The sequence below is a fragment of the Trichomycterus rosablanca genome, chromosome 16 (assembly GCF_030014385.1).
Source record: "Trichomycterus rosablanca isolate fTriRos1 chromosome 16, fTriRos1.hap1, whole genome shotgun sequence".
Classification (NCBI taxonomy): Eukaryota; Metazoa; Chordata; class Actinopteri; order Siluriformes; family Trichomycteridae; genus Trichomycterus; species Trichomycterus rosablanca.
The window spans coordinates 2004648-2031747 of NC_086003.1; the positions used below are offsets into that span (position 1 = coordinate 2004648).

The 27100-nt window shown below is 41.7% G+C and overlaps 2 protein-coding genes across 2 annotated transcripts; one reads left to right on the forward strand and one right to left on the reverse strand.

Annotated features, from left to right (window-relative positions):
• Window positions 1-5314: 5314 nt before the first annotated feature.
• bhmt (betaine-homocysteine methyltransferase) lies at window positions 5315-9347 on the reverse strand. The gene is made up of 8 exons (XM_063011523.1): window positions 9240-9347; window positions 8937-9069; window positions 8187-8299; window positions 7328-7519; window positions 7088-7235; window positions 6768-6950; window positions 6350-6578; window positions 5315-5925 (listed from the first exon to the last, which is right to left on the reverse strand). Exons 1-8 carry the CDS (start codon window positions 9261-9263, stop codon window positions 5745-5747), a joined length of 1203 nt encoding a protein of 400 aa, XP_062867593.1. The 5' UTR covers window positions 9264-9347; the 3' UTR covers window positions 5315-5744.
• A 3639-nt stretch (window positions 9348-12986) lies between these two features.
• On the forward strand, window positions 12987-26061 carry dmgdh (dimethylglycine dehydrogenase). Its single transcript, XM_063011541.1, has 16 exons — window positions 12987-13220; window positions 15120-15291; window positions 15877-15975; window positions 16703-16867; window positions 17268-17472; window positions 19246-19494; window positions 20000-20198; window positions 20357-20526; window positions 20832-20985; window positions 21118-21283; window positions 21624-21754; window positions 22304-22521; window positions 23151-23308; window positions 23688-23747; window positions 23841-23975; window positions 24664-26061. The coding sequence occupies exons 1-16, from the start codon at window positions 13096-13098 to the stop codon at window positions 24871-24873; spliced, it is 2616 nt and encodes an 871-aa protein (XP_062867611.1). The 5' UTR covers window positions 12987-13095; the 3' UTR covers window positions 24874-26061.
• Window positions 26062-27100: the final 1039 nt, after the last annotated feature.

Here is a 27100-nt window from a genome sequence, read left to right on the forward strand (position 1 = left end):
CCAGTGAGTCTCTTGTGCACTGATCTTAAGGTTTTCTCAAAGTGCCTGGCTAATAGGTTAAAGAATGTGATGGGGCAGGTCATACATTATGACCAGACCTACTGTGTGCCTGGTAGATCCATTAGGGACAATGTTTTCTTGGTGCGTGATGTTTTGGACATTTCCAGGATTCGTGGGCTTGATTTTGGTCTCATTTCCCTAGACCAAGAAAAAGCTTTCGATAGAGTTGAACACCAGTATTTGTGGCAGACATTAGAAGTCCTGGGCTTTGGCCCTGATTTTCTTAAAATGTTAAAAGTGTTGTATCAGGATGTTGAAAGTGTTTTAAAGATTAATGGGGGTTTGAGTGCACCATTTAAAGCTTGTCGTGGCATACGCCAGGGGTGTGCGCTCTCTGGGATGCTATATGCCTTGGCCATTGAGCCACTGCTTAATAAACTCCGCTCTAATATCGTTGGCTTAGATTTGGGACGGGGTGGACTATCTAGGCTTCAACTTTCGGCTTATGCAGATGACATTATAATAATTATAAGTGAACAATCAGATGTTGACAAACTGGTTGATATTGTGCAGGACTTTGGGTGTTTATCTGCAGCCAAAGTAAACTGGGAAAAGAGCGAAGCTTTAGCAGTGGGGCAGTGGCCTGGGGGCTTACTGCAGCTACCAAGCAACATGGCCTGGAAAAGAGGGGGGCTGAAATATTTGGGTATATTTTTAGGAGATGACTTGTTTCAGCAGAAAAACTGGGAGGGTACATTGGAGAGAATGACAGGCCGCCTGAAGAAATGGAAGTGGATCCATGGACAATTATCTTTTAGAGGAAGAGTGCTTGTAATCAACAATTTAGTTGCCTCAATGCTTTGGCACAGACTGTCTTGTGTAGAACCTCCTATTGGATTATTAGCACGTTTGCAAACATGTCTGGTGGATTTTTTTTGGGACCGTCTCCACTGGGTCCCACAGAGTGTGCTTTACCTGCCCAGGGAGGAGGGGGGGCAAGGACTCATCCACCTTTCCAGCAGAATGGCTACTTTTCGTCTGGAGTTCCTGCAGAAATATCTGACTGGTAATACGGACCTAGTTTGGAGGGAAGTGGCTAACAGTATTCTACACACTGTTGATGGACTGGGGCTGGATACAGCATTGTTTTTTATGGATTATAAACTATTACACCTGAATGGATTATCTCTTTTTTATCGTGGAATTTTTAAGTTTTGGTCTCTTTTTAAACACTGTCGACTGGAACAGAACTCTCTCTACTGGCTGCTGGAGGAGCCTCTGATCAAAGGGGCTCGTTTAGATGTGTCGGCTGAAGGGACCCTTGGTCTTTCACACAGACTCTGTGCCTCAAAAACAGTTAAACTACAGAACTTGGTGGATGTGGCAGGACCGGACCTCAGTAATAATCATGCTGTTGCCTCACTGTTAGGGCAGAGGTCTTCACGGCATGCCAAGATCTTCCTGGACTTATTGAGTGGCAGGCTGTCTTTAGAGGACAAGTCCCTCCTGCAGGATTATGGGAGAGGGAACTTAACACCAGATAAAAAGGACCCTTTTCCAAAGACTGGTATAACACCTAACCTTGAAGGTGTGTCGGGTCCTTTATTGTCTGTTTCAGATTGCCAGGACTTGGACCTCCTCACTGTGTCAGGCCAGGTTTTATACAAATGTTGTGTGAAAGTTTTTAATAAGTCAGTACTCAATGGAAGGCCTGACACAGCGTGGAGGGACAAGCTTGGAGTGGGTTTGGACAAACAGCCAGTGTGGAGGGTATTGTACAAGCCCCCTCTCACAAAGAGATCGGGCGATCTGCAGTGGAGAATTCTGCATGGTGTTATAGCTGTTAACGCTTTTGTTTCAGTTATTAATCCAGAGGTCAGTGCTTTGTGTGTTTTCTGTGGTCTCAGAGAGACAGTTTTTCATTGTTTTTTAGAATGTCGGAGGCTAAAACCCCTTTTTGACACACTTGGTTTGATCTATCAGAGGGTTGGGGTTGATTTTAACCCTATTGTTTTTATATTTGGGGCTGGATATAGTAAAAAAAAAAGAGTTAAGTGGCAGTTGCTTAACTTTTTATCTGGCCAGGCAAAACTGGCTGTATATAACTCTAGAAAAAACAAAATGGAGGATAGATCAGGCCAAGAGGTGTTGCCATTGTTTCTAGCTCATGTAGAGTCCAGGATCCGTTTTGAGTTTGGCTTTCATAAGCTCATGAATACCATTGAGATTTTTGAAATAGAATGGTGTTACAAGGATATTTTGTGTAGTGTGGAGGAAGGAAAGCTAGCCTTGGCCAGCCCCTGGAACTGAGTGTGTAAAAGGTTTTTTTACTGTCTTTGTCTAAGTGTCTTAAGTTATTGTATTGTGTGTTTAAATTGTGCTTTTTTGTGCAATAATTGAATAAAGTTGTTTTTTAAAAATCAAAAAAAATCTCTGTCTATCCAACTATCTATCTATCTGTCTGTCTATCTGTCTATCTATCTATCTGTCTGTCTGTCTATCTGTCTATCTATCTGTCTGTCTGTCTATCTGTCTATCTATCTATCTGTCTGTCTATCTGTCTATCTATCTATCTATGTATCTATCTATCATCTATCTATCTATCTATCTATCTATCTATCTATCTATCATCTATCTATCTATCTATCTATCTATCTCTCTCTCTCTCTCTCTCTCTCTCTCTCTATCTATCTATCTATCTCTCTCTCTCTCTCTCTCTCTCTGTCTATCCAACTATCTATCTATCTGTCTGTCTATCTGTCTATCTATCTATCTGTCTGTCTATCTGTCTATCTATCTGTCTATCTGTCTGTGTCTATCTATCTATCTCTCTCTCTGTCTATCCAACTATCTATCTATCTGTCTGTCTATCTGTCTGTCTATCTATCTATCTATCTATCTATCTATCTATCTATCTATCTATCTATCTGTCTGTCTGTCTGTCTGTCTCTCTATCTATCTATCTATCTATCTATCTATCTATCTATCTATCTATCTATCTATCTGCCTGTCTATCGATCGATCGATCGTTCGGTCGGTCTGTCTGTCTGTCAGTCTGTCTGTCTGTCTGTCTATCTATCTGTCTGTCTGTCTGTCTGTCTGTCTATCTATCTATCTATCTATCTATCTATCTATCTATCTATCTGTCTCTCTCTGTCTATCCAACTATCTATCTATCTATCTATCTGTCTGTCTGTCTGTCTGTCTATCTATCTGTCTGTCTGTCTGTCTGTCTGTCTATCTATCTATCTATCTATCTATCTATCTATCTGTCTGTCTGTCTGTCTGTCTATCTATCTATCTATCTATCTGTCTGTCTGTCTCTCTCTCTGTTTATCCAACTATCTATCTATCTGTCTGTCTATCTGTCTATCTATCTGTCTGTCTATCTATCTATCTATCTATCTGTCTGTCTGTCTGTCTGTCTGTCTGTCTATCGATCGATCGTTCGGTCTGTCTGTCTGTCTGTCTGTCTGTCTGTCTGTCTATCTATCTATCTATCATGACTAACATGACTAAGAATAATCTGGATTGATAATGTCACAACGTACTTTTTCACCCAAGCAGTTGTGCATTAAAAACATTTTACATCTGTTGAATTATTTACTCTCAGTTTTGAGTGGTGAAGTGCGACTCATACTTGCATGTAAATAAAAACTTACTACTGTCAGACAGTAGATGTATGCCCTGTAAGTACTGTATGTTACTGTAAATAACCAAAAAAGTGCAAGTTTTGAGTGTGTCCAGCAGGGAGAGCACTGTACCTACATATCACATTAACATTATGATGGTGCCGCCACGACCATGGGTTTGATCCTCGGCTTCGGGATTCTTCCATGTAATGTACTTTCCCTCAGTTTCCTAAACCATACAGAAGGTGGATTGGCGACTTTAAATGACCCCTAGGTGAGACTGTGCGTTGGCCTGGCTTTGACCAACGTCCACTGTGTATTTCTGCTGTACCCACCACGTTCCAGACCATAATGAAGAAGAAAACTCCTTAAGACAGTGACGAATGTTGAGGAAAGTCTTCATGACTGTGTTACCTGCTCGCTCTCCCTTTTAGTTATGCTGTAATAATTAGGGGTGCCGGAGTCTAAAGCTACTCTCTTCAGAATTATATTTTACTCTAAACAATTTCACATTGTAACTACATCTTCTGTTGTTTTACCCTGAGGTGGTTCTGACGAAAACCTGTTTATCCACCCAAGGTTGTCGAGACTGCTGTGCCAACAACGCTGCTCCTGCTAGATGTGACGGGTACCTGGGGAGTTTTTATTTGCCACTGTCGCCCTAGGCTTGTTCAACAGGGGTATTTGATCTGTCGGTCCTGGAGTCTGTAATGTTGCTTTGAGACAATGTCCATTGTAAAAAGCGCTGTACAAATAAAATTGACTTGACTTGACTTGAGGACCAAACCCATTATCACAAGTCGATCACCATATGCAACACCTCTTACTGGATTTAAATAAAAAACTTTGTAGTTTTAATTTGATTTGTATTTTTAATCAATTGATTTCCAAATCTTAAATAACCCTTCATGTGACTGTTTTCAGTTCCACTGGGTGTTAAGATGCTGATAGCATGCCAACTAACTGCAAGTCAAAGGTTGTTGCTGTTTGTTTCTCGGTGGTCTTTACAGTTCCAAAGTCTTACAAGGTCTTACAATGTAATTTCAGGTTGTATTTTAATTTCGCATCCATTGGATGCACTCTATGGCATTGGACCCACCGCATCCCTGACCAGACACAGGCCTTACCTGCAGCAATACATTTTCATTAGCACTGTAGCAGTAAAAAAGTAAATAAGCTTTTTTTTAGACACCAAGTATGTCTTTGTTGATCTGGGGTAAAAGGATTATGTGTGAGGGTGGCACAGTGGTGCAGCTGGTAGTTTGGTTACCACAAAACGCTAACAAAACGCTGGTTAGATTGTCGTGTTCTCTTCTTGCCCACATCTGGTTTATACCACTCAAAAACATTGGAAAGGTGGATTAACTGCTTTAACTAATCAATTTGTGATGCCTTGTAAATACCTAAATAAGTGTGTGATGTCTTGCAGAGGGCTGCCACCCTACCTAGGGTATAATTTCTGTCCTGTGCCCAGTATATCAAAGTGGCACCACACCCACCAAGAGCCTGATCATTTTTCTGATCTAAGTCTCTTTTGTTTATGATAGTTTTATGATAGTAAGGGTTAATCTGTGATGAACTGAGACCCTGTCCAGCATGTATTTCAGCCTTGCACCCGCATTACTTAAAAATAATTAATTAATAAGTGCTAAATGGAAAAAAGATGTGAAAACCCCAGAAACTTTTGTTGATACGTTTATTGATGCATTCAGACACAAAAGACAAACAATCATTTGAATGGACAACACTGCTGGATATCTGGAGTGATCAGCAAACCTGGAATTTTGAACGACTCCTAAATGAAACGTGGTCACACAGCTTAGCTCATCTCAGCGGTAACCAGATCTACAGTCTTAAATAGGTTTAGTGGGCGTAGACCTCAGTGATAGCATAAATACTGTACTACAGTTACACTGCCCTTGACATGAGGAGAACCTGCAAAACTGACTACCAATGCATGACAGAGCTAAAGCATAAAAATCACTGACAGTTTGTTTCCATGAAAAAATGGTCCTGGCTAACCGAGCCGACAAAAACACTTTTCCTTCACTCGTCTCCTGGATCTCCCACGCCCTGGTGCCATGGGTGCGTGTGGGCGCCTTCGTTCCATGCTCAGATCTTGGCGTCAGACTTGGCAAAAAGAGGCTGCAGCTGATCCTTGGTGGTGGCCTCCTTCTGCTGCATCAGGTCAGGGTGGCCCTTGGTGACTCCCCAGCTGTCTGAGGTTGACATGGATGGGCACAGGGGGCGTCCGGATGCGGGCTTCAGCTTCTCCCAGTAATCCCGGCGGGCCCTGAAGGACAGAGCGAGCAAGTGAGCACATTAAAACAAGACAGAGGTGGAGAGTTCAGGTTCTTATTCAGTGTTTTTATTCCAACATTGTACTGCATATCAGACCAAGCCAACAGTTAGAAGTAATTCATGAAAAGACCCAGGTGATAGTGGGCACCTGGGTAGACCAGCAGTTAGTTATGCTAGTCTACCACCGCTGACATCTGGGTGCGAATCTCAGTGATGCCAGCAACCTGGCCGGGCATCTACACAGACAAGATTGGCTGAGAAGGGGCTGACCGAAGCCTTGAGAAGGACTGGCACCCTGTCCAGGGTATTTCTGGGCTCAACATTAATAAATATAATGTATTATTAAGTGATGGAAGAGTTGTATCAGTTATCCTTGTAGTTCATACACTACTAAAAACAGAAGGGTTTGATCTTACCTGGCACGAACCCAGGGCTTGGTGTGCATCTCCAGGCCACTGCCCCACTGGCCGTGTTTCTCCGAAGCCTTAGGCAGGTAGCCTCGCTCTGTAGCCAGCTCCTCGGCCACAGCGCGGATGTGGTAGGGCTCAAACCCACAGCAGCCTCCAATGAAGTGGATCCCGGCATTGTAGGCTTCCCTGGCATATTGCTGCATATCCCAGCGGGTCAGAACCCTGGGCTCCAGAGCTGGTGGACACAAAGATGGAAAAACAGGGTCAGTAAGGAGATACGTTATAAAATAAACTCCTGACTCCTGACCATAATCCCATTAAAGATCCCATTAATCCCATTAGAGCATTTTGCATTGTTCACAATCCGCACAGGAACGTCATTTATGACCGGAGCAGTGAGTGAATTGGCGAAATGGGTACGTACCAAACGGGAACTCGGGCAGGTCAATGAAGCCTTGGCAGCTGCAGTCCGGGGTGTGGTAGGCCAGAGGCTGCACCATGTAGTGAGCTTTGAGTCCGGCCTTCTCCACTGCAGCCTTCATCATGGCCACTGTCTTGACGCACGTCATCGGGTCGAAGTGGCAGTTCACTCCGACGATGGCGGCACCTGGAGACACCAAATGTGGCTTGTCAAATCCAGTAAGTGGAATAAGGAACTGTCTGATAGTCTATAAGCAAATAAAAAATGTCATATATTCCAGTTTGTATAACTATATTCCGCTATTTTAATAAAAAGAAACGTACCAGCCTTGACCAGTCTGACGGCACACTCTCCGGGGCTGACTCCGTGCATGTCTCCCATTGGTCCAATGCACAGGCTGGCAGCAACTGGTTTCCCAGTGGCCTTCAGGACCTGCACGGCCCACTCGGCCTCCTCCACGTGCTCGAAGTACTGCAGCATGAAAACGACAACAGTCACCTAATGCTTCATGATACTTAGATACAAACTGAACTGTGAACACTGTCAGGACGTCGCTGTCTCACCTCAGCGATCAGGAAGTCCACGTTCTTCTTAATGAAGACATCCATCTGCTTCTTGAAGATGGCCTTCACCTCGGGCTCGCTTTTGCAGCTCAGGTATGAGGGGGTCTGAGAGACCCCACCTGCCACCAGGGCGTCGCCCTCGTTGGCCACCTCTCTGGCCAGGTCGCAGGCGGCCTCGTTAATCTGCTGGCCCTGTGAACGAGAACCACGAGTTAATACTGAGATATAATAAGTCCTGCTTTCTTTATAGAGTTATATAACATCCCCTGATTGGTTTCATCACTATTATGCCTAGTTACTGCAAATGCATAAAGAAATCACACTGTCTAAACTGCATCAAGAGACTTTCTGATTCAAAACAGACCTGATTATGTTGTTTATGACACCACAAGGACCACTGATATGCTTTTGAAGCCAGAATTTCTACCGTCCTCCTCACTTAATGTGGCATTACACACTGCATAGCTCAAAACTCAGACCGAGGAAGGAATCTGATTATATTACTAAAATAGTTTTTAGATTTAATGTGTAAATTTTATGCAGACTAATTAACTAGTTTAAACAGTGTTTTTGGGATGTGGAGGTAAAGCTGTAGGTATAAAGATGCTTCACTAATAGTTAATATTTACTTATATCTAGCTAGATTAGATTTGTAGCATCAGTGCAAAGCTCACTGCTATGTGATATGGATAATATCTCCTATTACAAGCTGACAGTTCTACCAGAACATGGGAAGTAAAACTCTAATAACCTTAATAACAAGTTGGCTACAAAACTAAAAATGTCGTACAGTGTTTGTTTGTTTGGATTTTTAATTTTATGATCTGTATTATGTTCGAGTCTGCTTAAATTATCTTACAGTGAAGCCGACGGCGTTGCCCCTGTTCTCGAGTTTGTCGTCGCTGGCGTAGAAGGTGAAAGTCTGCATGACATTAGCACCAGCCCTCAGGAACTCTCTATGCAGCTGTCGCACTGAAACGAGAGGAGATACAGAAAATGAATGAGAATCTCATCAGGTCATGTGGTCACAGCTGCTGCTGACCAGTCAGTCATACTGTTTTCTGCTTAGCAGAAAATACCATTAAAACCATTCATCATTAAGATCCAGGATTAACTGCAATTAAAGGTAATAATCGTTGAAGGAATGATTAAAAGTGCTTATTTTTCATTTGAGGGTTGACTAAATATAATGTTCAACCCTAATGCTTTAAGGGTCATAAAAGAGTAGAAGAATTTAGTTACTAGAAGTACTGAATTACTTACAAGCTTATAAATACTATCACTGAGAAACAAACATCTATTCTCAGGTAAGATTAGCTGATGGTTACATTGTTTCTAACCTGAGATGATTCTTAAATGACTTAAATTGTGTTCCAAACACCCCTGATTTATACACTTCAGTTTGAGACCCCACAGCCAGAATACATAAATAAAGCCAATAGATGTTCGTATATTTTTAGTTTCTGTCTGGTACAGCCGACTCTCTTACACATACATACACACACACACACACACACACACACACACACACACTTTTACAAAATCTACAAGGCAGCACTGTCAGTGAGAACTGAACACACGGGTTAAATCTATGTAAAGGATCACATACCGGCCTCGGGGTGCTCAGCCGCGGCTTCAGGAGTCCAGGGTCCAGCCTTCACATATCCTCTCTTCTCCAGAGCAAAAACAAACCCACCATCTCCAATCACAACCTCACCAGCGTCCAGACGCTCCAAGATGCCCTGCAAACACACCAACACAACATCAAATCAGCATGTAAAGCAAGCAAACACTAAAGGCTGGGAAAGTAGAACTGTGCGTAAAAGTGCGCAAATTGCGTAAAATGCGCAATCGTTCGTTTGCACACACATTAATTAATGCTAAGTCTTTGATGTCTTTAATGCTTTCTTACACTCTTTGTTCCGATTGGTGCCATTTTTTTTTGCAGATGAGATGAGTTCGTGCTGAAAGCTTGCTCGGGATTATGGGTGAGACCCTGAAGCCGGACTGATCAATCCTGCATGCCGACCTACCTTTTTATATCCATGTGAGGAACTGGAGGTAGGGGTAGAGGAGGTGTTACTGAAGGGTGGTTGGGGGGGGGGGGGGCATCACTCAAACTTGCTCCCCCTGTTTGTTATGCAATAATTGTACTCATGACGGTGCTGCTTATCTAAAAAATTACGTGGAACGGGGTGCTTGTTTATTTAGAGGTGGACTATAGCACCTCAACTGCATACCAAGCAAATTAAATGCATGAGCATTAAATGTTTATTACCAAGCATTTAGTGACCTCTTTATTAGGAACAGGTATCTGTAGGAGTCTTGTTGGGGGTTTTAAATACTGTTTTTTTTAATACTGTTCAAACTTACAGTGTAAGCCTAGCCTGTTTATTAGGAACACATATCCTGTTGCCACTTGTAGGTAAACTGTTATCTGTGGGTCTTTTAGTGGGTACTTTTCTATCACAGGAATTAATAGTTATAATTGGTGCACTATTCTTCTCCTAGCACTGACACTGGGACTTTTAAAAATACCAACAACATTGCTACACCTAATACACTCATACTAGTGTATCAACCTCAATAATGTTTAGGGCAAAACACTTTAGTTGCTCCAGTTGGCCACACAGAAAGGACCCAGGCCAGGGAATCAAACTCAGATCCTTATTGCTGTGAAGTGACAGCGCTATTCACTGCGCCAACATGTTTGATAGAACAATAGAAATATAATGATTTAATAGAAATAACTGCAGTTTAAAATCTGCTGTAAGTACATGAAAAATCCAACTAAATAAATCACTGTGTTTCTCCATGTGATTGTGAATAAATTGTAAATAAAAAGCTGCATGCATAAGGTGTTTTATTTCTTCTATTTTTCTGCATGTTTGCTCTGGACTGATGAGTAAATCATTAAACCTGGTTCAAAGATCACAATGGCCTGTCCGTAACAATGCAGCCACTTGCAAAATCAATCATTTTTGCACAATGATGCTGACAAGCAGGAGATCTTATCAACTTGACCTGAAATGTCTGAACAAAAATAGCTAAGAAATGTTAATGCACTTTCTTGTATTAATCTTTACAGCAGTTTGGTGCATGCATGGTTAGATCAGCTCACATGGTTGTAATGGGATTAAGACTCTCTGATTGATGAAAGAGAGTTGATCAGGTCATTTATATTATTGACAGACATCAGACAAACACAGATAAACCATTTAATGCTATCATACAGGGTCTTGTGACACTGTTTAAGCAGTCCAATGTGCAGGGAAAGATCGCTCACACCGGAGCTGCTTTTTTATTTGTTTGTTTGTTTTGATTTTTCTGTGTGTATCAAATTATAGGAACGTTTCTTTAAATTAAAGCAATGATACAAAATTCTGTACAAGCTTAGATGGATTTTGTCTGGTTTTGTGCACCTTCAGTTGCAGATTCAGAGTGTTGTGAAAAAGTTTGGACACTTCTGGTCAAATTCCATGTTTTGTTAACTCTCTACAGGAGCAACGTGGGGTGTAAAAGTTATTGCACACATAATATTTTCTATTTTATTTTTTATTTATTTAAATTCAGCAAAGAATCTGCATTCTTATTGGAATTGACTGGAAGTGTCAAACTTTGGCATAGAACTATATATAGAGAATATGTAGAGAGTTCTGCATACTTTAAAACACATACTTTATCATTTACTCAAAGATATGTGCACCAAAAATACCTATTTTTCTGAGGACTCAGAAAGCACACACACACATACACTCACAAATGAAAACATACACACACATGCACACACATACTCAGCTGAATACACATGCAAAATAGCAAATATTCACAACACAAGTAAATCAAGGTCATTCTGTATAAATTCTCATCGTGGTCAGACGCTGAGCGTGAACATTTTCAAGGCCTTCATGATAAGCCTCAGCCAGCAGTCGTCCATGTTCTGCAGTAACCTGTTCGGTCTGGATCCTGCACACCAACTGCTCCAGAGAAGCTGCAGCTCCAGATCTGGTTCCATCTGTAAGAAGATACGAGAAGAGAAAACACATAGCGAGGAGATCGATTTCAGGCCCACGGTGCGCCGTTTTGGGCAGGACTTCACACCTGTTTTCTAACTGTTGCTATAAATAATGTTGATAATAACAATATAGTTTACATACATTAGTAAGGAACACACATCATGGCGGTCTGTTCCAAAAACCTGCACAGTTTAGCTGCCTCGTTTGTTTACTGTGCTTCTGGAGGCAGTAAAACTATTTACAGCATTTATCTAATTGACCTGAAATGAGGGTCAAGGGCCTTACTCAAGGGCCCAACAGTGGCAAACCCGGTGCAATTCAAGGTTCAATTATGTTTAAATCAGGGCAATAAAGGTGTTGTATTTTTTTGCTGCATAAATAAAATAAATATGTTTTATAAATGTTTTATGAAGTTTACCTATTGCAGAAAGGGGACGATTCTCTTTTATATAGCACTTTATATAATAATAATAATAATAATGCATTTTATTTATAGGCGCCTTTCAAAGCACTCAAGGGCACCTTACATCTTACAGAGCAGTTAAATAACAATACACAGACAATACAAGACATATACAATTAACACTGAACAATCAAGTGAATTAATTGTAGGCTAGTTTGAATAAGTGAGTCTTTAGGTGGGATTTGAAGGTGGAGGGGGATCAATAGTTGATTCAAAAGAAGAGTAAGCAGGAACAAATAATAATAATAATAATATATAAATATAAAACCCTGGTACTTACTTCAGACTACGAGAACAATTTTGGTCAACATCACTGGGTTACATTTGCTTTGTAAAGAATTGTTTTTTTTTTTCAAATTCCCAAAGTGCACTTGGTTTTTCTATATGATAAATCTAATTTGTGCTTTACAGATGACGTCAAAACTCGGGATTTTAATAGTTTTAAACTTAATTTATTTATAAATGAAGCTCATTTATATTTATAAGTTCGATCAAGTGTGCTTAATTAAATTGGTGGTGTGAACAGTTAAAATAATGTCATTACAGAACTGAAAATAATGCTCCTGAGTTCCTTTGTCATCCTAATAAACAACAAAACGCCAAGCTTTAAGGTGCTTCTAAACTCATTGTAATGTGAAGCTTGCTTGGCTGTGGACACCCGTGCCACTTGAACCATGCCACAGAGTTAGAACTTTTATACAGCACCAAATTAATAATCTAATTTGCTTTACGTATATTGTTGACTGCAGATTTTATATTGATATAAGTACTAACAAAAGAAAAGTACAAACCCTCGTCAGAATTGTAGACAGAGAAGTATGTTTGCAGTGATAAGGAACTGGACTGTAATAAGAAGGTTGTCGGTTCAAGACCCACTGCCACTATATTGATACTATTGGGCCCCTGAGCGAGGCTCCTAACCTGCAATTGCTCGAAGTGTATTAGGTCATAAAAGTGTCTATTAAAGAACAGTTGCAAAATTTATTAAAATGATTAAACTGCCAATTCCTATCGTATCAAAGTTTTAATTGCACACAGTAACTATAATGCTGCATTAATTCTGGCGTTGATCAGTTTGTGGAAGATTAACATGTTAGAAGGTAAAAGTGCAGTTTGCCTCCAGGCTGAGCTGTGTGCACAGTGCGCATGAGCAGTGCGGGATTAGACCAGGAGCGCATGTTGGACTCTTCTTGCCCGCTCCTGTCCTGCACTGAAGTGGGTGAGTGAGTCTGAACTGGTGCTGAAGTGAAGGGAAAGTTTGGGTTTTTGCTCTGCCAGATCTCATCAACATGCACAGATTTTTAAGAAGTGTAAACACGCAGATTATTAGAGACGCGAAACTGTGCAGGAACCTGAAGGGAGCTCCGGTCAGGACTATCAGCTGCACTCTGTACAGACGCGCCGAGGAGAAGCGGTGAGGAACATCATCATCATCATGTTTATTTATATTAAAATCATGCATGATGTGTGTCGTTTACTAGATAAACCATCATGCTTGAAGTTAAATACACAAATTATAACTGAATTATGTAAATAACTTAGTATTTCATGCACAGGGTCCAGCTGTGTGTCAAGATTAAAATACATCATGTTTAAAATCGTTGAGAAATCGCTTTAAAGGTGCAGTCAGTGATTTTTAAGCAACAATATTTGTTCATATAATCCCAATTTATAGGCAGTTAAGATTAAAACTGGATTGTAAATAATGGAACCATTAATATCCAGCCAATCAGGACCAGAGGACCAGCACATCTACTGACCTGAAACATGTTGTGATAATAACAATGATGTGAATATTTTTGCTTCAGTGCTTGTGCATAAACTGTAAAATTTTAGGATTTTTTGTGCATAGGATTATTTAGGATTTATTTAATATTAAGGATAACCATTAAAGGTCCAGTCAGTGATTTTTCTTTCCACAGTTTGGTAGCTGTCAAGAAAATATGTGCTAACAGTGTGTAATCAAAAACAAAATGGAATAAAATCATGTACAGTGTATGAAGACGTGGCTGTAAGTCTGTCAGTGATCATCCTCTTATTACATTAAATTGTATTCAAGCGACTGTAGGTGAATTGTCCGACAGAAAGTTTGGTCCTGGTGAATTAAAGGTACATCTATGATTTTTGAGGACAGCTAACCTTCTGACAGCTTTCAATAAGATATACACTGTCCATTTTATCAGCTACACTTACCATATAGATGCACTTTGTAGTTCTACGATTACTGACTGTAGTCCATCTGTTTCTCTGCATGCTTTGTTAGCTCCTTTCATGCTGTTCATCAATGGTCAGGACCCCCACAGGACCACCACAGAGCAGGTATTATTTGGGTGGTGAATCATTCTCAGCACTGCAGTGACACTGACATGGTGGTGGTGTGTTAGTGTGTGTTGTGCTGGTGCTGATGGAGTTTTTAAACACCTCACTGTCACTGCTGGACTGAGAATCGTCCACCAACCAAAAATATCCAGCCAACAGCGCCCCGTGGGCAGCGTCCTGTGACCACTGATGAAGGTCTAGAAGATGAGCGACTCAAACAGCAGCAATAGATGAGCGATCGTCTCTGACTTTACATCTACAAGGTGGACCGACTAGGTAGGAGTGTCTAATAGAGTGGACAGTGAGTGGACACGGTATTTAAAAACTCATACCAGCACAACACCCACTAACACACCACCACCATGTCAGTGTCACTGCAGTGCTGAGAATGATCCACCACCTAAATAATACCTGCTCTGTGGTGGTCCTGTAAGAGTCCTGACCATTGAAGAACAGCATGACGGGGTAAAAAAGCATGCAGAGAAACAGATGGACTACAGTCAATAATTGTAGAACTACAAAGTGCTTCTATATGGTAAGTGGAGCTGATAAAATGGACAGTGAGTGTAGAAACAAGGAGGTGGTTTTAATGTTATGACTGATCGGTGTATGTACTCAATAAAAACAAAGGGAAGTGTAGATTCTGAAGTGTAAGTTCTTTTGTATTATTCATGAACGTCCAATCACAAAATCTGTCTCCACGTATAAAGGTCAGCTGGAATCACCACGTGAAGCTGCCCTCCTGGTTCTAGACTCGGGAGCCCCATGTGTTTGGAGGGAACACTAAAAGACGGGCCGTTTATTTGGATTTTAGCCTTCGCTAACTAATGGCAAAATTGCTGACTTCACCTTTAATCGTTCAGATAGTTTAAATCAATACTAAGTACTAGGTTTAATATTGTGACCACCTTCTTCTTCTTAAACTTCTTGTCTAGTTCTCTATTAATGATCTCCATCTTCATTTTTCTTTTCCTTCTACCTTTCCTCCTGTCAGTAATGGAGGCTCGAGAGTGCTGGGCAAGAGGTTGAAGGACACGGCTGAGACCCTGATCATCGGAGGAGGATGTGTGGGTGTCAGTCTGGCCTATCACCTGGCCAAGGCTGGTCAGAAGGATGTGGTGCTTCTGGAGAAGTCGGAGCTCACTGCGGGTTCCACCTGGCACGCTGTAGGTCCAACAGAGTATTTAAAAAAAAAATACAACACAGTTTATCACAGTAACAGAAACACACACACACATGTAGCAGCTTATTATATTATCATATTAGAGCTGTGGAGAGTCAGCTGTTTATAACCACCTGGACAAACTGTTTATAACCACCTATACAGCTGTTTGTAACCACCTGGTGTTTGTAACCACCTGGACAGCTGTTTATAACCACCTGGACAGCTGTTTGTAACCATTGTTGTGTGCCGTTTCATTATTTTGTCCTCCATCATCTGTAGATGTATTTGTTTAAAAACTTCAGTGACCTGAATGCAGCCCATTAAACAAGCCACACATCTGGTCAGAGATAGTGATGAAATAGTGGACGCTTTCAGAATTGGGACCTTGGTCAGGGAGACAGAACCCAATGGTCACTCTGACTAAAAGAGCTCCAAAGGTCCTGTGTGGGGACGAGAGAACCTGCTGAAAGGACAGCCATCTCTGCAGCTCTCCATAAATAAACACAATCTAGTTACACTGCTAACAGGGCTGTCATAATGGAGATGAAGAATATGATCGTGATGATGATGATGTTTCTCTCTGTAGGCCGGACTGACCACGTACTACCACCCAGGTATCAATCTGAAGAAGATTCACTACCACAGCATTAAACTCTATGAGCAGCTGGAGACTGAAACAGGACAGGTATCGTAACCAAGCATTTAAATGCCACGTTCACATTGTTTTTGTTATTTTTAATTATTAGGAAGTAAATGAAATTAACTAATTGCAATTCATCTAGGTCCAGCATAATTAAGGATGTACCTGTGAGATGGTATAAATACCAGTAGGAGTAATGTAGCATTAGTGTAACATGGTCCGTCTTTTTGCCCCCTATTTTAAATTTCTTGAAGTATCTGTCCACACCAATATGATATTTATTTGTTAATGTTATACCTACATCTGCACAGTGCAATCTTCATTTTGTCACCTTGCATCCAACACGTAAACACAGAACTTGGGCTGGGACAGTGGCTCGGTGGGTAGCACTGTCGCCTCACAGCCAAAATATCCTGGGTTTGTTTCCCTTTCTGCGTGGGTTTGCCTCCGGGAGCTCCGGTTTCCCCCACAGTACAAAGATGTGCAAGTGAGGTGAATTGGAGATACAGAATTGGCCGTGACAGTGTTTGATATTAAACTCAAACTGATGTCCTGTCAAGAATTGAACCAAAGTGTAAAATATCACCTAAAATCCTAAACAAACATTAGACTTTACTCCACAAATGATGGTCTTGAATGATCACTGGCATGAACGTAGCACGGCAGTATATAAATACATTTTGATTTATTGAAATATGCCTGGATCGAGTCCAGTACTGATCCTTAGGCTCGGATTAGGGCGAGTCTAGTGACATATGTGTTGCAACTGCAGGCGGTGGGCTTTCATCAGCCGGGGAGTGTACGGATCGCTTCGACTGTGGCCAGAGTGGATGAGATGAAATATCAGATGACCCGAACCCACTGGCACCCCACGCCACAGTTCTTTATCAGACCAGAGAAAGTGCAAGAGCTCTTTCCTTTGCTCAACATGGATAAGGTGGGTGAGACCCTTGAAATTGGCTAAAACACAGATTCAATCAATTTCCTGCCTCCGCCCTCCAGTTTTCAGGTGGCACCAGACCCACCGTGACCCTGACAGTGATGAAACAGTGAGTGAAAATGATGAATTAAATAGATAAAATAGTACGTTATATGTACACAAAGTTTGCATATGGAAACAGTAGTTCTTTATTTGCCTTAAAATAATGATTGTGATGTCATAATTGATCTCAAAGCTGATTGGTTTGGTTAGCTGCTGTAAGAAAATAAAGGGAGGAGAAATTTTCAGAACTGAATCCGTCTAAAATCATAGAAGCTCACTCTTAAGCTCTATCATGATGGAGATTTCTGTCTCTATACGATATATTACATAGATTTACATTAAGTCTCTCTTCTAGGTGCTGGCAGGCCTTTATACCCCTGGCGATGGGCACATTGATCCCTACTCGCTCACGATGGCACTCGCAGCTGGCGCCCGTATGTACGGTGCCCAGATTTACAACCCTGCTCCTGTTACCGCTCTCACACCCACCTCAGATGGCAGATGGGACGTCCAGACTCCTCACGGGACCATACGCGCCAACCGTATTGTCAATGCCACAGGTTAGTCTTGTTTTAATGATAAAAATACATCAGATACTGGTTATACACTGTCTCTGTTCTAAACCAGCAGCATTTCCTGCAGAGTGAAGTTGGTACAATGAAATGTGGAACAGTTACGATACGGACCAGATTAAATGTTTCGCCCTTTACTCTCACCAATATTTAGTTTAAATACAGGCCGTAGGGTGAGAGTTTGTAACTGAGAGTGCGATGCAAATCACATGTAAACTTGGAATATGTGTGTGTTAAATCTGCACCAGGTTTTATAAATCAGACACAAAGTGTGAATTATTGTGGATGTTTTAGGTCACTTTGATGAATAAGGGCCGATATTCTGTAAAGCAAGTGTGACTCACTTCATATCAACATCAGATTTGTAGCTTCAGTACAAACTACAAACATAAGAAGGTTTTATTAATAAAACAACTTTTTGCTGTTGATTTTGGAGTAAAATGACATTCAGCAGAAGAGTTTCTTGTTTTGAACACACTGCTGTAGGAAATCTTTTGGACCCGAGCCTGGAGCGGGCAGTTTATTTGTACAGGTTGTTGCAACCGGTTTAGTCCAGTTTCTTGGTGCAGTCGTTCAGACCGTGATGTGATTTAGTGTGGAACGAGGTTGCTGACCTGTTTACACACCCCCTACACGCCCCCCTAATGACTGACTGACTGATGAAAACTACTTCAGTCATGATGTTTATCAGCGAGCAGGAAAGTGCACAATATTTACCCTGTCGGACGTCTGCTTAATAACACCGTGTTCACATGTGTGTGTGTTCCTGTGTGTTCACACACCGACGACCCCCGCTAAGGAGGTCAGGTCAGGTAACGCCAGAGTGTTGCTTAACCGTGGTTAATGCTCAGTCAGGGACGTAGAGGCGTTACTTTGGCACTTAAACAGCTCAGTACGGTAGCTGTGGGTTTAATCATTGCCTCGTGTGTCCTGCTGCCTCAGAAAGTCGTTCTTGTTTAGTTTATTACACACTGCAGAAGTTTCCATAATTCTCTGGATAAGAGAACGTGTTTGTGACATTATTTTAGTGCTTGTTTCTGTATTAAATATTGCATTAAAGCTGCAGTATGTAACTTTATTATTTATTTTTCATTTTTTATATGTTAGGATCTATGGTAAATACTGCAGCTCTATGTACAGATTAACATAAAGGTCGAGAGTGGTAAGATATAGATAGCTATTAATTCGCCTAGCACACTCCCCAAGCAGGCGAGGTGCTAGTATGTAGTTTTTAACAATATAACATAAAATGTTTTGGGTTTACATACAATTTATTCATAATACAATCATAACAATAATAAACTAATAAAAATAATATAAAACCAGCTATATATGTATCCAGACCATAAAAAACAAACAAACAAAAATGCGTCCTCACCCTCTGGCTCCAAATTAATATTAATAAGATTATATTTATGTTTACTAAAACATTACACCACCACTGTAATTTAACTTAAAGATTCATCTAGCAGCTTTATAAGAATGCTTTTCTTTTCCAGCTGTTTTAAAAAGTAGAAAATGTTTGTAAATAAAAACTGAAATGAAGCAAGAATGTGTTGAATAGTTCAGCAGGTCAAGAACAACTGCAATTGTCTCTAAGACAGCACGGAATTTAATACTACCACTTGTGCTCTGGAATACTTGTATAATATTGTATAATACTAGTATACTGTCTAAAAAATATGGGTTAAGGGCCTTTCTCAAGGGCTCAACAGTGGCAACCTTTCCTCCAGCACTAACCCTAATCTTATCGACCTACAGGTTTCTGGGCCCGTGAACTGAGCCAGCTGGTTGGCATGGAGCACCCGACCGTCCCCGTCCATCACCAGTATGTAGTGACGGCGACGATTCCTGAGGTTAAGGCCTTAAAGCAGGAGCTGCCTGTGATCCGGGACCTGGAGGGATCGTACTACCTGCGGCAGGAGAGGGACGGTCTGCTGTTCGGCCCGTATGAGAAAGAGGAGAAAATGGTGCTGCAGGACTCGTGGGTTCGAGACGGAGTCCCTCCAGGTAAAAATCACTAACTCGTGGGATGTGATTTAATCAGAGGCTTGATGAGAAGACCAGTAGGGAGTAAAACACAGATGTGGGAGTAAAAAACTGTATTGTTCCTTGACATATTCAGTAAGATCAGTGGTCCAGTGGAACATTGTGGACTTCATTCCACTGCACATTTAGTGTCAGGAAACTGCAGTATTGAAAGTTAAGTTCAGTTACCACTGTGTGCCATGCGGCCATTTCTCAATATGGTGGGAAACTGGACAATCTGGTGGGAAACTATTGCCGTGTTTTACCTGGTCAGGGTGACGATGGGTCTGACTTCCCATGACTCACTGGGCGCAGCGCAGTAACACATTTCAGATCCCAATCACTTGCAGGGCCTTTGCCATACCCTAGTCTTAGACAATGAAGTCTCTATGTAGATGCCGAACCAACCAACAACACCTTTGGGGACTCTTTATTTTGATTTATGTTAAATTCATCCTCATTTGTTTGGTGTGTGTGTGTTGTTTAGGTTTTGGTAAGGAGCTGTTCGAATCGGATCTGGATCGCATCATGGAGCACGTGGAAATGGCCATGGAGATGGTGCCTGTACTCAAACAAGCTGACATCATCAACATCGTGTCTGGACCCATCACGTACACCCCGGACCTGCTGCCCATGGTGGGGCCACACCAGGGACTCCGCAACTACTGGACTGCCATCGGCTTTGGGTAAACGCACACCGTGGTATCTTCAGGTCATTTAGTTAAATAGTGCCCAGTCCCGGGTATTACCGCCTTGCGTCCTGCTGCAACTCTGACCAGGATGAATTGGTTGATGGGAATAAAATGAAAATGTATTTAAATGAATATTGAAATGTGTATTTTAGGTACGGCGTCATTCATGCCGGTGGGGTCGGGAAGTTTCTTAGTGACTGGATCATGAGCGGTGAGCCACCATACGATCTAATTGAATGTGACCCCAACCGATATGGAAAGTGGACCACTGTTCCGTACCTGTGTGCTAAAGCCAGAGAGTCCTACGGCTTCAACAACGTGGGTAAGAAACACACTGGACAATCACAGAACTGGCACAGGAATTCACAAGCTGACATGTATGCGGTGGCAGTCGGGGCATTCCAGTGATTTTATGTAATGGCGTTGAACATATGACAGTAATATACATCCAGCAAAGTTCCAGAATGCTATTTGACTTCTTTGCCCAATAAATAGGGCTAGTTTGACTGCATTAGAAAAAAAGTACAAGGAAAATGAAATTGTCCATTTCAAAACATGAATTAGACACTGCTGTAGACGTTTGCCGTCCACTGTACATTGAGATCTTTCTCTCTCTCCCTCTTTAAGTTGGTTATCCGAAGGAGGAGCGATTTGCTGGTCGTCCCACTACTCGAGTGAGTGGACTTTACGAGTTGCTGATGGATAAATGCTCGATGGGTTTCCATGCCGGCTGGGAACAGCCACACTACTTTTATAAACCGGGAGATGACGTAGGTTACAGGTACAGCACACCTTAAGATCTTTTCCCTTTTTGTGGTCATCTGGATCTGCAGTGGATTTTTTTGCATAGAACAAATCCCAGTAGGACGATAATTTTCCTTTAAGTTGTCGCCCATTTGTATCATTTCTGCAGACCCAGTTTTAGAAGGACAAACTGGTTTGGACCGGTGGGCCGTGAGTGTAAGCTGGTAATGGAGAAAGTTGGCGTCATTGATCTTTCACCGTTTGGTAAATTCATGGTCAAGGGAAAGGACGCTTACAGACTGCTGGACCGGCTTTTCGCCAACACTTTACCAAAGGTGAGAGGCAGTAGGAGACATGGCTCATTGTGAGTGGGTGCTGTACAAATCTAGGTTCCAAGGGTCCTGGGTTTAATCCTTCAAACCTTCAGTCCCTGTCTCTAAGGAGGTTGAAATATTTACCCATGTGTGCTAAAGGTGGATTGGCTTCTCTTAACTGCCACTAGGTGTAAGTTAGTGCGTTGAGATATTTCCGACGTGCCCAAAGTGTCACTGGATATGTTTCAGACCCCCCGTGACCCTAACAGGACGAAGCTGTTACTAAACATGTATGAACGGTTCATGTTTCTGAGTTCATGTTTCATGTTCTTGTGTTTTGGGTGCTGTTTACATCCACCAGGTCGGCCTGACCAACATCAGTCACATGCTGACCCCGAGAGGGCGTGTGTACGCTGAGGTCACTATTACCCAGCTTGCACCTGGAGAGTTCCTGCTCATCACTGGCTCAGGATCGGAATTCCATGACCTCAGGTTAGTCCCTTACAAGAAGAGATCATTTCAGAGGGGTAGCACGTACAGTTCTCTCAGTTTTGGGACGTTACAGAGCGGTGTGTATGCACTGGCATGTACAGTTTGCTCAGGGTCCTGCCCTTTCCCACTTTAGTAAACATTCTTTTACTAACATTAACTTTTGCATCTTCAGAAATGAAATTGCATTGTGTTGCGCTTCCTTCAGCTTCAGCTTCCTGAATTTGCTTAGACTGCCCTCTTGTGATCAGATTTAGATACAGTACATGTGGTGGAGGTTAGTCCCAGAAGCAAAATATTATTTATCTGTACTATACATCTGTACTGTTTGTGTGCTTCCTTTATATACCATGATTACATATATGTAGTCAGACAATAAAGTGTTTGCTGTTTTTTGGGAGATTGCAGGTTTAAAACCTGATAAAAACAAAACTGTCCATGGCTCAGGAGCCCAAAGATCTAGTATAGAAATGATGCCTCATTAATTTGTCCCTTGTCAAGGACACTTAACTAATCATGATTAGATATTAATGAATGAACGATGTTTTTCAGGTGGATTGAGCGAGAGGCAGCTGATGGAGGCTACGACGTGAACATCTCTAATGTCACTGACAGTATTGGGGTGCTTGGGGTGGCCGGTCCAAACTCCCGTACGGTCCTGCAGAAACTGACCAGCGAGGACATGAGTGACAGTGGGTTCAAATTCCTTCACTGTAAATCCATCCAGCTGGGCGGCGTCGACCTCCGAGCCATACGGATATCATACACGGGTATGGGGATTTCTGTCAGAGCAGTAATGACCAATTACACCATTCTGCACTCATCAAGTAACATAACAGATAAACTATATGGTCAAAAGTATTGGGACATGCACTGTAATGATTAAATTCATGTGTTTAAGTCACTACAATTGCTAAAAGGTGTAAAAAATTAACAAGATAAGAGGAACTTTATACCTCTTGAGTTTGCAGCAACAGTTTAGGGAAGGCCCTTTCCTTCTCTGTGGACTAGGCAAGCTCCATAAACTAATGAAGAAAAGCTCAAGTGGCCTGCACAGACCACTGACCTCAGCCCCACTCTAGAGCTCAGACATCAGTGACCAATCATACAAATTCTCTGTTGACTGAATGGGCACAAATTCCCATACACAGACATACCTCAAAGTCTTGTGAGAAGCCTTCTGAGAAAATTGGCTGTTGTTATAGCTGAAGGGATCACACAGAGGTCACTCTGTTTTAATAGCATTTAGTTTTGGAAAGGGATGTCCAACAAGCTCATGGTCAGGTGTCCAAATACTTTTGACCAAACTGTAACATTCTCTTTGCTTCATATGGCTTTCACAGCTCATCATAGAGAAGGTATCAGAGATGTACTTTTGTGTGTGTGTGTGTGTGTAAAGGTGAGCTGGGGTGGGAGCTGTACGTGGACATGCCAAAGCTGGCAGAAGTTTACCAAGCCATCATGGAAGCTGGCAAAGAGGAGGGCATCGACAACTTCGGGACGTATGCCATGGCCTCACTGAGGCTGGAGAAGGGCTTTCGAGGCTGGGGGGCTGAGGTATCACACACACCATACCATACAACAAAGCACTACTCATTTCAAACTGATTTCATGATCAGGACAGTGAGTTTAGGGTAATTCAGTGACCTTTCCAGTCACCAAACCTGAATCTGAAAGAGCATCTTTGGAAAGAGCTAGAACAGAAGATTCACAGCATAAATCTGCATCTTCAAATCTGCATCTTCCTAATAAATGTACTATTACGTGTATGAAGTTAATTTCTTAATACATGGTGAACAGATAAGACACTTTATTTTTATTATTTAATTACTTATTATTTAATTTTCAAGCAACAGTCATTAATAGGAACTATAATTTAGATTGCAAACTCCAGTCAGGTTTTGCCAAATTTGAAACCCTTGTTTTGTTGATGTAGATGAACTGTGATACAAACCCTCTCGAGGCGGGTCTGGACTACTTCATCAAACTCAACAAGGTAACAGCATTTGATCAAAACACAACACAGTAAAAACTGGGGTTTTAAGGCCCCAAAAGCATCAATATGCTAACATCGCTGCGTCTGTGTCAGCCTGCAGATTTCATCGGGAAGGAGGCGCTACAGGAGATCAAGGAACAGGGACTCAGGAGGAAACTAGCGTACCTCACGGTGGACACGGATGATATCGATCCTGAGGGCAATGAGACCATCTGGTATAAGGGCAAGGTAAATGACCACATTAAAAGTATCGTAGACATGGTCAAAGCGCTACTGAGATCACCATTTGAAACCAGTGATTTAGTGAATCGTATCCGATTACCCAGTTAGAACTTCGCTCCATCGCTGCAGACCTCGACCCCAGGCCTAACTAAGGAGGTCTGTCACGTGCCCAATTGCCAACCCTTTCTTTTCACCTGCTAGAGACGAGTTCACACAGAGAGCAGTACCGTGTATGGAGAGTCACGCACTGCTCTCCGTTATTCATCATCTCTGTGCAGGACCATTCGACCGGCCAGTAGAGGTCGCAATTGCAGCAGTAATGAGGAATCCCATTAACCGCCACCTCAACCTGACAGCCAATCACGTCCATACTACAAAGTTAAATTTGTGGCCTAACAGAATCATCATGTTGTATAACAAACATTTACATTTACATTTTCCGCATTTAGCAGAAGCTTTTATCCAAAGCGACTTACAGTACAGTTGCTTATACTGTCTAAGCAATTGAGGTTTAAGGGCCTTGCTTAGGGCCCAACAGTGACAACCTGGCAGTGGTGGGGCTTGAACCAATGTCCTTTCCATTACTAGTCCAGTTCCAGAACCACTAGACTACAACTGCCCAAGCCTCAGTCCTGGAAAAATGTACACTTCATTGCTCCCACATCTCACACTGCTGTTGTGTTTTGTCCGCTAGGTGGTTGGGAACACGACCTCCGGAGCGTACAGCTACACGATTCAGCAGAGCCTTGCGTACGGCTACCTACCACCAGACCTGGCCATTGTCGGCCAAAAGCTAGAGGTGGAGCTTCTGGGCAAGAAATACCTGGCTACAGTGGTCCAGGAGCCACTAGTCCCTACCGAGCCCACCAGAACACGCCTACAGAAGAAGAAGAACGCAGCATAACAAGGGAGCGCTGCTTTATAAGAACCGGACCATGGCTGTGCTATGTGGCAGGTTGCCTGGCAGGAGATGGTGCTCATGTGTTGGTCATGGTTTTGGATTATTAAAAAAAAGGACAAACCAGGAGAAAGATGATTGTTGGTTTAATGGTATTAGCAAGTTTATTCTGCTGATGTCATATTTTTCTGTGGAATCTGACCAAAGTAGATGCTACAAGTCAAACGAGGCTTTAGTTTATCAGCTGATGGTTATACTGTTTGCGTTAGTGGTGAGGAACAAACGTTTGATGAAAATTCGTGCTGTTATAGGACGTAACATCAGCGTGGTCGTTACTATCTGATGTATAACGAATAGATGGAGTGTCATACAGAGAGCTGTTTTGTTGTAAGGAAACACCAGACAGAGTTAAAGTAAAAGAACACCAAGCATGACTGGGGTGAATTTTTTTTGCTATATCTGTTACTAGCTTCTATATTCTAATTGCTATGCTTACACGTTACCAGCTTTATAATGCTTTAAACAGGTTATTTTGTCTGCATAATTATTCTGCATTAGTCTTTCTTTACTAAAAAACAATAAACCCACCTTTGCTATAATCACAACTGAGTTTAGGTGCAGCTGAGACAGTTTCAGCATTTAGGAGATGCTTTAATCCAAAGCGACTTACAGTAATGTGACAGTATACAGTCTAAGCAATTTAGGGTTAAGGGCCTTGCTCAAGGGCCCAATAGTGGCGACCTGGCAGTGGTGGGCCTTGAACCAGTGACCTTTTAACTGCTACTGCTACTTAGTCTGGCAGCTCAAAGGAAATCATGTATGAAGAGTGAATTTGACTGCTGTTTATGTTCTTGTATGGAGTTTAGTTTTATTAATAATATCTTCCTTGGTTAAATGTTTGCCGCTACGTATTAAAACTATGAAAACTAACAAATTCACTACTGAAAACGGATTGTTGGATGTGTATCAGACTGCGTTTGATACCATTCCCAAACTAGTCCCCTTTTTATCCGCACATGTTGTCCTATGACTTGCTTTAACAATGATTTTGCTCAAAGAAACTGACCTCACATGCCGAGCTTGTGTTTTGCTCATAATAAAAAGAATCATTGTTGTTATTTGTTTCTGCAGCTCTAACATATCCCTGTAAATGTGAAATCACTTCAAATAAACTCATTATTGTTGTTTAAAGTTTTTGATGCTGTCCTCACTGTAATGAACAGTTCACACATCTTGCTTAGAAGATCTGAACGGTTTTTTTTCTAGTTCTTGCAGTTCACACGGACAAGAATAAAAGGGTACAAAGGTTTCTAAACAGAACCAAGTGTTCTGTGGAAACCAGACCACACACCAAAGGCTGAGGGGCTGAGATCATTATAACACTAGCATGCTTACCTCATATGATTATAATACTGAAGTTCAAGATAACCATTTCCTATTTTGCCTTTAAAGAAGTATAAAAATTATTGTTTAGAGCTACTGAACTCTGCTCATGTTTTTGATGATATAGTCTAATATAATTAGTCCTAATGTTTGAATTTATGTGTTTCGGCCACAACAGTTGCTCACAGCTGTAATAAATCAGTTATATCAAGGAAATTCTATACTTTCAACTTTGCAGCAACAGTTCAGTAAATTCCTCCTCCATTAAATACACAGATTTGACCAGCTTTGCCACTGCAGCAGTTTTGGACTCGGCTCCACCTTTAAAAGCTTTTTATAAGCGACCGCTGTTTGAGAGCAGGGTAAGATACAGACGATATAATTACATGTGGGTGGGAGGTTGCTTGTTGAACCTGAGTAGACCCGATGGTGGAGCCAGCACATCTGTAAGAGGAGGAACAGTGAAGCGAGCTCTGCTCCACAATGCATTTGTAAAGCTGATGGCCAGCACTTCAACTGTACTGGTGATTGTGTTTTGTTCAAGGCTCTCATTGGTCCTGTAGACATTTTGGTCTATTGAAAACATGAGCACCTGATCGAAAAAATATTAAGTCACATTGATACGTTTACAGCATTAAGCAGACACTGTCATCCAAAGTGACTTTGGACTAAACATTTTGTGATTGAATACAATCAGATTCTCTGACTCTGGTCTTCTTGCTGTCTAAAGATTTAAGCTGTCCTCTGTAGGTGGCAGATCTTTCAGTGCTGCTGCTCCAAAACTCTGGAATTATTTGCCGAAATCTCTCCGTGGTTGTTCTACTCTCTCTTCTTTTAAAACTAATCTAAA